At 37.3% G+C, this 13,792-nt stretch overlaps 1 protein-coding gene and 1 non-coding gene across 2 annotated transcripts in view; one reads left to right on the forward strand and one right to left on the reverse strand.

The window, feature by feature from the left end:
* Positions 1-13,792, reverse strand: part of SMURF2 (SMAD specific E3 ubiquitin protein ligase 2) — a 118,317-nt gene that overhangs the window by 17,179 nt on the left and 87,346 nt on the right. Inside the window, exons 7-10 of the mRNA XM_007456781.1 lie at positions 13,011-13,094; positions 10,514-10,716; positions 8,156-8,240; positions 3,573-3,731 (exon numbers count right to left, since the gene is read on the reverse strand). Of these exons, the coding sequence (XP_007456843.1) occupies positions 3,573-3,731; positions 8,156-8,240; positions 10,514-10,716; positions 13,011-13,094 (531 nt within the window). The remainder of the gene's footprint in view (positions 1-3,572; positions 3,732-8,155; positions 8,241-10,513; positions 10,717-13,010; positions 13,095-13,792) is intronic.
* Positions 6,820-6,891, forward strand: TRNAE-UUC (transfer RNA glutamic acid (anticodon UUC)). Its single transcript has one exon. It is a non-coding gene; the product is annotated as a tRNA-Glu (tRNA).

The raw sequence follows: 13,792 nt of genomic DNA on the forward strand, positions 1-13,792 counted from the left end.
GAAGCCCACACACCACAACGAAGAGTAGCCCCTGCTCGCCGCAACCAGAGAAAGCCTGTCAACGAAGACCCAACACAGACCACCCCACCCCAAAAAACAATGAGATAACACTACACATCTATTAGAATGTCCAAAATTAAGACTAACCATACCAAGTGTTAGCAAGAGCAACTACAACTCTCACACACTTCTAGTGGGAAAGTCAAATTGTATAATCACTTCAAAAAGAAATCTGGCAGTTTAAAAAGTTAAACATAAATCAATCATATTGTGCAGCCTGGGTATTTATTTATCAAAGAGAAGTGAGAGCATATGTCTACACAAAGACTTAAACATAAATGTTCCGGGACTTCCCTGGCAATCCAGTGGTTAAGACTCCGCACTTCCAATGCAGGGGGCGCGGGTTCGATCCCTGGTCGGGGAACTAAGATCCCACATGCCACACAGTGTGGCCAAAAATAAAAAAACCCACACGAATGTTCGTAACAGTTTAGTCATGGCCCAAAGTGAAACAATCCAAATGTTCATCAACAGGTAAACAAATAAATTGAGGTCTATCCATACAATGGAATACCACACAGCAATGAAAAGAAATGAACTATACATACAACAACAGAGATGAATCTCAAATAATTAGGCTGGGTAAAAGAAACCAAGCAAAGAGTACATACTGTATGAATCCACTCATCTAAAACTCTAAAAATTGCAAACGTATAGTGACAAAAAAAGCAAATCAATGGTTGGCTGAAGATGGGGTGTGGACTGAACTGTGTCCAAAAAAATATGTTGAAGTCCTAAGCCTTGGCACCTGTGAATGTGACCTTACTTGGAAATAGGGTCTTTGCAGATGTAATCAAGTTAAATGAGGTCACACAGGATTAGGGTGGCCCTAAATCCAATAAATTGGTATCCTTATAAGAAGAGGTAAATTTCGACCCAGACATACAGGAAAGAAAGTGTGGCATAATAAGAAATACACTTTGGTCTCTGTCCCCAGTTCTTGACACAGAACTCCTAAAATGCTTGAAATTTCCTGAGTGACACAGGTGACAGGAGTGTATTCTGTTCTAATATTTGGTCTTTGTCCCCAGTACAAGATACAGAAGCTCCTGAATCCCTTTGAATTTCCTGGGTACTGGAGCATTTTTTGTTTCAATGAGGTGACTTGCTAGACCCCTATATAATTTCAGGATGGGGGCTGGTCGCCAGAAAGACCAAAGCTTGATTAGAAGCCTAGAACTTTCAGGTACATCCCCCCAACCTCTGGGGAAGGGGAGAGGAACTCGAGATTGAGTTAATAATCGATCACTCCTGTGTGATAACAACTCCATAAAAACGCCTAAACAACAGTGTTCAGAAAGCTTCTGGATGGTGAGCACACTGAGGGTGCTCAGAGGATGAAGCGCCTGGAGAGGGCATGGATGCACTATGCAGCCCCTACCCCATACCTTGCCTTGTGCCTCTCTTCCATGTGGCTGTTCCTGAGTTGCATCCTTTATAATAAACTGGTAATAGTAAAGAAATAATTTCCCTGAGTTCTGTGAGCCATTCTAGAAAATTATTGAACCCAAGGAGAGTCATGAGAACTCGATTTATAGCCAGTTGGCAAGAAATACGGGAGGCCTGGGACTTATAAATGGCATCAGAAGTGAGAACAGTCTTGTGAGACTGAGCCCTTAACCTGTGAGGCCTGATACTAACTGCAGGTGGTATTAGACTGAATTCAGGCGCTGTACAACCTCGATGGTGTCTGCAGACGTGGACAATTGGAATATTTGAGGAAAAAACCCACACACTTGGTGGCAGAAGTTTTGTGGATACAATAGATCATAGAAGGCCATGTGAAGACAAAGGTGAAGACTGGGATAATGTGTCCACAAGTCAAGGAACAGTAAAGTTTCTGGCAACCACCAGAAGCTAGGAGAGAGGCATGGAACAGATTTTCCTTCAGAGCCACCGGAAGGAACCAACCCTTCTGACAACTTGATTCTGAATTCTAGCCTCCAGAACTGTAAAAGAATAAATTTCTATTGTTATAAACCACCCAGTGTGTGATATTTTGTACGGCAGACTCAGGAAGCTAGGGAAGGGATGGGAGGAGGGACTACCAACAGGCTACAAAGATGCAGGAGGAGACTTTCGGGGGTGATGGATATGTTCACTATCTCCATTATGGTGATGGTTTCACAGTTATATAATATGTCACAACTTAAACTGTACACTGTAAATATGTACAATTTATTGTGTCAATTAAATTTTAATAAAGCTGACTTTTTTTTTTTAACCCACAGTTCATCAGAAAGTCTACATTAATAAATGCTGGAGAGAGTGTGAAGAAAAGGGAACCCTCCTACACTGTTCGTGGGAATGTAAATTGGTGTAGCCACTATGGAAAACAGTATGGAGGGTCCTGAAAAAACTAAAAATGGAGCTATCATATGATCTACTAATCCCACTCCTGGGCATATATCTGGAAAATAGGAAAACTCTAATTTGAAAAGATACATGCACCCCAATGTTCATAGCAGCACTATTTATAACAGTCAAGACATGGAAGCAACCCAAGTACACACACACACACACACACACACACACACACACACACACACACACACTCTCCTCTCTCTCTCTCTCTCTCTCTCTCTCTCTAAAATATCACTCAGCCATAAAAACAGAATGAAATATTGCCATTTGCAGCAACATGGATGGACCTAGAGATTATCATACTAAGTGTAGTAAGCCAGAGAGAGAAAGACAAATATATATCACTTATATGTGGAATCTAAAAAATAATACAAATGAATCTATATACAAAACAAAAACAGACTCACAGACATAAGAAGCAAACTTATGGTTACCAAAGGGGAAAGGGAGGGTGGGGAGGGATAAATTAGTAGTATGGGATTAACAGATACAAACTACTATACATAAAATAGATAAGTACCAAGGATTTACTATAGAACACAGGGAACTATATTCAATGTCTTGTAATAAAATATAATGTAAAATAATCTGAAATATATATATTACATATGTACATAGCAAACTGAATCACTTTGCTATATACCTGAAACTGACACAGTATTGTAAATCAACTGTATTTTAATAATTGAAAAAAAAACCCAGGGTACATCAAGCCCATTCACAAAGACTTGTAAGAATGACTGTCTAAGTCCTGCAAATGGGAAAGAAGCCTTAAAGCTGAAGCACAAAACTGACACATCAGAAAACCCTCTGGGATAGATTCAGCTATCCTAGAGCTATTTCTGATGCACTCAAGGAAAAAAATCCATCCACTCCATAAAGTAGCCTGTCTCTGCAGGTGTGCTACGGTGCACCTCTGATACACACCCTTTTCCTAACATTTCAGGACAGGTTCCTACTTAAGCACAGTGGGATTAAAATACCCAAACATGAGAGTAAAATTTGTCATATTCTTATATAAAATTATGTTCAACAAGTGATTTATAATTGAAGAGAGCCGACATTCTATCACATTTATTACAAAAAGCATCTATCAGTCTTCTCTTGTTCAGACTTGCATTTGAACATGTATTGTTTCAAACACTTACTTTAAAACTAAATGCAAGTTAGCAGAGAGCCGAGGATCTGTAAACTGTGTTGTTCTGTTGTTATGGTCAACGAAATAAACTCTGCCTGTTGCTGTATTCCGGATCTCCCATCCAGGAGGCAATGGACCAAGCTCTTCACAATTGATGTTGCTAAGATCCCTGCAAAAACAAATATAAAATAAAAAATACCTCACTGCTGGGCCTGCTGAGCCAAGCAAGTGTAAATGACACAGAACAATTCCATGAAGTCTGAGAAAATGTATTGTTTCAGAAACTTGAGATGTTCAGCTGGAATCTTTAATTCCCAATGGTTTAACAAACTTGCATATTCAAAACCCAATCCATAGATGGCTCAGAAACTTATCACACAGCCTACATTTTTAGTGAGTTCATTCCTGGGCTTTAATGTAATTCAGGTTTTAAATTAATATAAAAGCAAAATCACAACATTTGCCAACATAAACTGTACTTCAATACTTGTCTGACAAAATATTGCTTTCCAAATGTCAGTGATACAAGGAATTAAATGTTTTCTAAAATTTCCCTTCAATTATTTCTTTCTTTACTACACCATAAAATCTGTGTAAATGTTCATTCCATGATTAATTTTGAGCTCTTCAACAAAGCAAAACTGGAAATGTTATTGAAATTGTGATCCTGAAAATAACCACAGTATATATTTTAAAGGATAACTACTCCATTTTGAATTCTGAAAGATATAAAGCTAGTGAAAGAAGAACCTGTTTAAGACACCTTAGGAAGAATGTTCTAAGGTTTACTGCTACAATAAAAAAAGCAAAAAGACTTGCTTTTTGGAGCAAAGACCACTGTTACTATATCATACATTCTTAAAATACTATTATAGGGGCTCCGCTGGTGGCACAGTGGTTGAGAGTCCGCCTGCCGATGCAGGATGCAGGGGACACGGGTTCATGCCCCGGTCCGGGAGGATCCCACATGCCGCAGAGTGGCTGGGCCAGCGGGCCATGGCCGCTGGGCCTGCGCGTCCAGAGCCTGTGCTCCGCAATGGGAGAGGCCACAACAGTGAGAGGCGTGTACCACACGCACAAAAAAAAATACTATTATATATGACAAAGATTTATAGAACCTTAAAGAATGAAAAAAAAGCAGCATGTCTAGTATAAATTTAAACTGTAACCAATAATTACAACGACAAATCTCATCAAAATTATGTTTTCAAAGTTAAACTAGAAAAAAAGTTTTCCTGAAATAACCTCTTCTTGGTCATAGTGAAAACGTAATGATGGGCACCCAGAGATCTGTTGGAACAATGACTTTTAACTTGTGCTTATAGGTGCCCCAGAGAGTCTTCTGCTACAGAACTAAAGATTGGAAAGAACACACTATTCTGAGACACTGCTAGTCTCAAAAGAGGCAAGGGAAAAAGTTCCAAGAGTCCTCCTCAAATTTTTTTTAAGTGAATTAAACTGGAGCTGGTACCTGAGTGGCAGACAGGCAGAGTGGGGGGGCTGCCAGAGGGTAGTGGTTAATTGGGAAACAGCCTCAGGCCAGCAGCAAGGTTGGAAAAGGAAATCTGGAACTTCCCCATGGAGAACTCAAAGGGAAGATGAAGTGATTCCAGGAAAAATTCCTAAATTCTCACTTTAGGTCCACAGAACTCCAACCAATTAAAATCAAACTCACAATCAAAGATCACCAAACACTTCAGAAAGGAATTCATGATGACTGAGTCAGTAGAAACAAAACCACAGAATCAGATCCCCAAGTACTGTCAGAGATCAAAAAGAATGGCTATGATATGCAATGTTTAAAACAAATAATAAAAGGGAACAATTACAAAGACAAACTATCACTGAGAGATTATTAAGAATGGACAGATAGATTTTTTTAAATGGAACTTTTAGAAATGAAAAACAATTATCATTCTTTGTAATCAAAGAATGAATAATGCTTTTGATGTAATGCAGAATTTCACTTTATATCATTTTATTTAGAATTTTATAAATTTATAGTCATACATGGGAGGGCTCTAAAGAATTGAGAAGCAGAAAACTGGAAACACTCTTTATGTGGAACTGGGAAATGATGAAAGGAAAATGGTATGTTATACAGCCATAAAAAGTAATACAGATCTGTATTTTAAGACTACATAGTCAGTATGCAATACAGTGAATAACAAAGCATTAATCATTATTTTAAAGAGAAATACAAAACATTCTAAAATGGTGCTTCTCAGATAAATCTAAGTTTACTGGATATCTTTACATAAAGTTAGTTTTAAAGTGTCTGAGTGACACTATTTTATAAATGTCTTTGATTGGACAGTAATGATATTTTAATAGAATCTAAATATTTATACTCTGCTTTGATAAAAGATCCTCCAAACAAAAGACATATTCACTAAAGGATCCCCCAAAACAAAATATATTTTAAGATAACAATTTGGAGCATAGAGACTAAAGAAAAGAAATATAATCCAAAGCGTTATTTCATAAAGTCATTATTCAATACTCAATATGAAATATTCTTAAATCTTTATAGAAACCCCTTATTCATTAATGAAAAACCAACATTGTTTCCTTAGGAGTAAGAACACACTGCCCACTGTGGTGCCAAAATCTCTCTGTTTCAACTTCCAACTCCAGCTTACACACCACTCTTTCAAAAGGCAGCTCAAGGGCTTCCCTGGTGGCGCAGTGGTTGAGAGTCTGCCTGCCAATGCAGGGGACCGGGTTTGTGCCCCGGTCTGGGAAGACCCCATGTGCTGCAGAGCGGCTGGGCCCATAAGCCATGGCCACTGAGCCTGCACGTCCAGAGCCTGCGCTCTGCAGCGGGAGAGGCCGCAGCAGTGAGAGGCCCACGTACTGGGGGAAAAAAGCAGCTCAAGATCAGCTTTCCCACTGTTGTAAATCATTCAGTTTTTTTAAAAAATCATTTTTCTTCTAAACATTTCCTTCCAATGATTTTAAATTATGTTATAGAAAAGTTTGTTACTGACCTTCAACCTGATAAACAGAACCCAAAACACTTCAAAATTTACATATCAAAACTTATTTCTAAAAGTTAGGCACTTAGATTTTTTTCAGTGAGCTTATTAATAAAACAAAAATTTCCTCCCCACTGTTTTTTTTAAATCAACAGCTTATATCATGAAGACACAGAAATGGCAACCTTGATACAATAATTAATGATAACACATTTCCTTGGCTGCCACCCTCGAAAGATTCTGATTAAGCTCTATCACAAAGTAAAATATTTTGGGAATTCCCTGGCGGTCCAGTGGTTAGGACTCGGTGCTTTCACTGCCGGGGCCCAGGTTCAATCCCTGGTCAGGGAACTAAGATCCCATAAGCCGCAAAGCGCGACCAAAAGAAAAAAAGGAAAACATTTTCATTATAATAGCTTTATTTATAAATAAACAGAGTATCAAAGCAATCCAAAATCAGCTAGTCACAACTGTTTTCAATTCAAAAACATGACTCTAGACAAGTAGAGCTCTGAGTACAAACTTTAGGCAGAAAAAGATCTCTTGACCCTCCATAGGACTATTTTTTTTTGAAGAGAGGAATGTTGCACTTAATATATAAAATATCCTCATCCAACAAAGGTAAATGTATAGCTTATAAAGTTGATTTAGAATTTCACTTAGAACTCAACCTTTTTTTGCAGCTTCAACTGGACTACTTGGCACTCTCCATCTGTTCAGTAGAAAATAATTCAAAATAGCTAGTGGTTTAAAATGTATTATTTGGGGCTTCCCTGGTGGTGCAGTGGTTGAGGGTCCGCCTGCCGATGCAGGGGACGCGGGTTCGTGCCCCGGTCTGGGAGGATCCCACATGTCGCTGAGCGGCTGGGCCCGTGAGCCATGGCCGCTGAGCCTGCGCGTCCGGAGCCTGTGCTCCGCAACAGGAGAGGCCACAACAGTGAGAAGCCCGCATACCGCAAAAAAAAAAATAAAAAAATAAAAAAAAAAATAAAATGTATTATTTGATACTAAAATGTACCAGAAACTGTGTTAAACTACTAAATTGATTTTGTGTCATTCCATCTTCTTAAAGTTAAAAGACAGCTGACATTTTGGTTAGTAAATGCATTCAACAAGGCCTGCAATTCAAACATACAAATTTTGGCATTTAAAATTAATTTATGTGAACTGGGTTATTCCTTTTCTACATTAAAATGAAACGAAGGTTGAATACACTTATATAAAGTTAAAATAAACAAACCTTTTTAAAAAAAGCCTAACCAGAAATAAAAATATCAATTTACTACCCTTAAAAAAAAGGGTATGTATGTTTTTGTAAGGGTATGTATGTTTTCCCCAGGTCAATTTTCAGATTCCTACAAGACCCACATTTTTGCCTCGATTTTTTTAAGGGGGAGGGAGACAGGAACTGGAGACTGGTTGGGTGGTACAGCACTGGGGTAGGGTTGCAGAGAAGTAAGTAGGACTTTCTACTAAACGTCAAACTGAAAATATGATCAGAAAGAGCCAAACTTTTACATCATTTATTTTAAGAAGTTAAAGATTAAATAATCAAATAAATCCTAGGTGAAATGGATATTCAGTGGTATGAAGGATATTTAGAATACGTTCTTACCTAGGCACTCTTGGATCATGCCATGTGCTCACACCAGTCTGAGTATGTAAGAAATACACCTGACCTTGTTGTGTTGTCCTCTGTTCTGTAAAATTAAGAAACACTAATAATAAAAACATATTCAGAATGTCCAAATCAAAAACAGCTATAAACACTAGGATGATATTATATTAATAGGTAAACTCTCCAAATTACCAATCTATTTTATTACAAAAGAACTGCTTTACAAATCACTTGTTCTGAACTCAGAACACATTTTCTCCTGGAAACAGTCTTATAAACGGTGGTGAGGGTCACAGCCCAGCTATTTAAAAGCCAACTACACTTATAATGTGGCTCAAATATTAAACATGTTGCAATGGAAAATAGAAAACAAGATTGTCACAGTACCAATAATTAAATAAAACAAACATGAAGAAATTATCTTTTATTTGTCTTAAATGTGGAGCCTAAGGGAAACAGAACGGCTCAGAGGAAGAGGCTAACCAACTCTGGGGAGAGTCTCAGAGATTTGCAGAAACTTTCAAAGAGTTTGCAGGCTGGTAATGCTTTTTTAAATTATGCCTAATTTTATATCAAAACTTATGTTTTTTCTTTCCTTGAGAGAGGTGTATTCTCAAGACTACATTTGGACTCAGACGCAAAAAAGATGGAATATAGAAGAGACACCCTATAGTTTAAAAGAAGCAATGATGGAAAAATAATCAAGTTAGGAGCAGGAAGACTAAAGAGCACATATGCCTCCTGGGGGAAAAACGCCGCAGGCAAATTTAAGTCAAAGCCCTTGGGGAGAGAGTGAGGAGGCCTGGGCAAAGAGAAGGAATTTGTGAAAGGGTTTCTTCAGTGGTGGTCTGTAGTCTTTATTTACTATGTTTTCAAGCAACAGAACTACCTTTTTTTAAAAACAAAATCTAATGAAAAATTCCAATATATGAAACAATAAAACTATTGCTAATATTTATTAGTATAAATTTGTTTATAAACCTGCAATAAAAATCAATTTAAACTTTTAAAATTATAAATGTAAAAATGTTTAAAACTGGTTCTAGATGACAGCTGCAATAATTTCAGCCTTGATACCCACTTTACTCCTATGTTTTTGGTTGTACAAAAAAATTTTTTTAATCCAAATCACACAAATATTGTAAAAGTATAAAGTATTAACCACCCCCACTCCAAACCACTTGCCTTATAATCTCAATTAAAAAGAATGCCAGGAGATACTTGATTCTAAGGTCTGGACATTAATAATAACAACTAAATTTTAACTTCTCATGAAATTTCATTTATTTCTTGCAACAAATCTACATGGTTGGTAATAATATTTTCCCCACTTTATAGTACAGAAGATAAAACTGAGGCTCAAACAGGTTAATGTGCCCAGCGTCACACAACTAATATATAGCAAAGCCAGGATATGAACCCAGCTGTTTCCCAAGCCCATGCTCTAACTACTGTGTGGCCTAGCTCAATTAATGGAAAAATCGGCTTTTTAAAAAATTAAATAGTTAAAATACTTAAAAAATAAAGTAAGAATGATGCATTTGTGTAAGTTTAAAAAACATTCTGGAGTAAAAATAAAATACAAGATAGATCAGGCAACTCCCAATGTTGGTCACTAGGTGTCATCATCAGCCCAGAACTGTTTATCTAGAGGCTGTGGAAAGGGCAAGGATGTTAAGTAACTTGGTTAAGCTTTTAAAAGCAAGAGAGGAGAGAAGAGCTGAGGTCATACTACAAGAGTTTAGGAAGTTCTGTATTCCACTATGAGAAGATTCATGTCATCTTTCACATGGAATTCTAAAATTTAGGAAATTATATAAGATTATAGTACTTTTACACAAACACAGAAGTGACTAAATCATTTACAATAACCCAATCACTCAGATAACACAAAATTACAGACAATACAAATACAATATATAAATACCATCAGAAATATGCTTTTTAAATTATTTCTAAATATGCACGTCTAGAAAATTACAAGTCTGACTTCAGATTGCCATTATCAAGAAAAACACCGTCTCACTTTTTACAGTGCCTGTTTACAAAGCAGTCTCACATTGTTTCATATGCTTCTCACAATACCTTTGTGAAAAGGAGAGGTATCATTCATCTCATTTCATTGTAACTGGGCAAAAAGGTTAAGGTTAAACGACTATAGCCCAAAGTCAAAGTGCCGTTAGTCTTCTACCACTTCAAAGACTTTTCAAAGTTGGGGAGTTTTACATTTACTTTGATTTTCATGCAGAATTCCTAAACCCAGATCAATAACTTCTTTAAAAGTTGATTTTCTGGCTTCTTAGCAAGCTGAAATCAGTAAAACACACTTTATTTTTCCTCTGCTAGTTGTCATACCATAGCCTTCTGGTAGGTCTGGAGGAGTATGTAAATGTGTCCTGCTCATGTAATTTCTATGTCGTTGTGACCTGACTCTCCTCTCTGCCAGTCTGGGATCTGAAGACTGTCCAGATGTTGCACCGTTCGTTCCACTAATTGGAGTGTTCTCATCAACAAAACAGCTAAGAGGTCTGCCAGGACTAGAATATTCAGATGCTGGTCTATCGAAAAGAAACAAGGAAAAAAAGTTACTCAACTCAGATACCAAAAGCAGAATTTTATAGGCAATGTATGTACAGCAATAACAATCACTTGTAAGAAAATGGAATGATTAATATAAATATAATGACTCAAGAACTCTCAATAAAAGCAAACCCAAAGCCTCAAAGCACCAAAGAAACCCAGGTGATAAGCAGATTATCAATTACGTATTCAAATCACTTTATATTGATTTTAATTACATTTCATATGAAATCCACATATATTTGTAGATGTGAGTATGAGCTCACCAAACCTTACTTGGCTTAGCCACAGGCGACCTCAGACCTGCGTCCCCACCATTCTCCCACTCTGCCTCTGCCACACTGACATTCTTCCTCCTCCTCAAGCTTGCCATGGTCGTTCTACCTTTAGTGCTGGAGAGTAGCCCTTCCTTCTACCTAGAGTGATTTTTTCTCCTATTTTCTCTAGGCCAGACTCCTTTTTATCATTCAAATCTTAGCTTAAGCTTAAATGTTGCCTCTAAGAGGTCGTTCCTGACCTTCAGATCTAAAGTAGTCATCCAGGCATTTGACAGTACCTCACCTTACTTCCTCAGCATGGCAGTTACTTCTGATATTTTTCTCATTTGCATCCTTGTTTTCGTCTGTCTTCCCCCACTAGAATATTTACTGAGAGAAGAAAGTCTGCCTAGTTTGTTCCCCACCATATATATTCCCTGCACCTAGAGTAGTGCTTAGCATATATTTAAGAGTAGTAGTTCAATAAATATTGAGTGAATAAAGGAAAGACAGTCTGTCTCTTCAAAGAGCTTCCAGTCTCTTGTAGGTCATCCAAACTAAGAGGATACTTAAGAGTTAATTTTTAAACTAACATTTACAACACAATCGACTTTATACATGTGGAAATTAAAGTCAGTTTTATCAGTTAAATGAGAAGGAAATAGACTTCACTAAAGCACTGACACAAGTACACATTTATTTACACTCAGATATGATAAAAATAGGTTCTTTGACTTCCATATAATCCTTGGCAGTTTAATACTATAAATCAACTCTCAAATAAGCACTTTTTAAAATGGCAACATAAGCTAAGCTTTCATCTGAGAATCACAGTATAATAGAGAAAACTTTGTGGTTCAATGAGTTAAGCAATTAATTCCCAATAAATAAAAGTATAGCTAATGAGAAGCATTTGATGTTCTATATCTGGTGCCAGGCCTGCTCAGGGAAAAAAAAAAAAGAAGGAGCAAAACAAACACTGAGTAGAGGTGGCAAATAAACTTTTTTCTTATTCTGAAAAAAAAAGGAAATCCAGCCACTTATCCTATTCATTTTCAGTTACTTAAAGAGCTTTCCTTGAAGCTTTCAAAACTTATCTTGCATCCCCATGACTTTACACATTAAGCTCCAGGAAAGCCTTTCTGCCTTATTCATGGTTATAGCCCAAATGCTGAGCACAGTGTCTGGCATATAACAATTTGGTGAACTGAATGACAGCTGTTACCACTACCCTGAACACTTTTTATCACCTTCCCCTGACCTGGCTAAATCCTCATATCCTTCAGGATTTAGTTCAGAGACTCTCCTCCTTCAGAGTTTTCCTTTGCAAGTTCTACCATCTTGCCCCCAACTCTAAGTCAGGTGCCCCTCCATATGGTCTCAGAGCATCTGGTTCTTATCTTGGTCAAAGACCTTACTGGACACAATATAATCATCCCCCGACATTACTGAATAAATGGAGATCCTGTATACATATTTTGTTACAGCCGTTCAATAATGGACTCAAAAAAATTTTTAAGAGTCCTAGAAATAAGATGACTTCTCAATGTATTCATTTAACTCATCTAATAAATATTTACTGAACACCATCACAGGCCATGGAGCTACAATAACAGGATGACCTGCTAAGCAACCTTTATTAAAAATAATAATGGCAGGGCTTCCCCGGTGGCGCAGTGGTTGAGAGTCCGCCTGCCGATGCAGGGGACACGGGTTCGTGTCCCGGTCCAGGAAGATCCCATATGCCGTGGAGCGGCTGGGCCCGTGAGCCATGGTCGCTGAGTCTGTGCGTCCAGAGCCTGTGCGCCGCAACGGCAGAGGCCACAACAGTGAGAGACCCGCGTACCGCCAAAAAAAAAAAATTTAATAATAATAATGGCATTTGCTATAAGATCTACTGATCTAGAGCAGTTTAAACCAAGAAAGGAAATCTGGTAAAACTGACAGATAAACAGATAAGGGACTTCAGGAGGGCAAACAGCATAGACCATGGGAAGATACTTGTATGTTCTTACCGTGTTGGGCGTTCCCATTGCGTAGTTCTTGTTATGTGGTTTAGGTACTGGATTCTTCCAGAGGCAGTTCTCCTTTCTTCCCAGCTTAAATAAAAATATTGAGAGATAAAGCAGTAACAGGAAGCCGGACATGGAATGTTTTTGGAACAAGCCAGGAAGACATTTGCTGTTATGAATCAGGAATGACAAATTGAAAAAGCAATACACAGAATATAGGAATTGTTTCAACTTATTTTAGAACTGTACAATATGTCTTCTAGAAATCTGAAGCTTTTAAAATATTTATACTGAGGTGTGACTAATATTTTCCATCAGCCAAACTGAGAATTTTTCAATGATGTCAACAATGCTCAATTAAATTATACTAATTTCTCCAGAATTTAATGGGGGGAAAAAGACCATACTAAAAATAGAAATTATACATCATTTTAAAAAATTAAATTTAACTAGAAAAGTATATAAAAGCTTTTTAAAGCATTTAGCCTACCCAAACTAATTTTTTTAATCTTCAGATTTTTATTTTCTCTTACATATTTTCTACTAAAAGTTATGAGTTTTTTTTAAGTATAGTTGACATACAATATTATATTAGTTTCAGGTATACAACATAGTAGTTTGACATCTATACACTACAAAATGATCACCAAGTCTAGAAACCATCTGTCACCATACAAAGTTATTACAATATGGACTATATTCCCTATGCTGTACATCACATCCCCGTGACTTACTTATTTTCTGAAAGTTTGTACCTCTTAATCCCCTTCACCTATTTCATCAAT

This window comes from Lipotes vexillifer, unplaced genomic scaffold (assembly GCF_000442215.2).
Source record: "Lipotes vexillifer unplaced genomic scaffold, Lipotes_vexillifer_v1.1 scaffold299, whole genome shotgun sequence".
NCBI classification, from domain to species: Eukaryota; Metazoa; Chordata; class Mammalia; order Artiodactyla; family Lipotidae; genus Lipotes; species Lipotes vexillifer.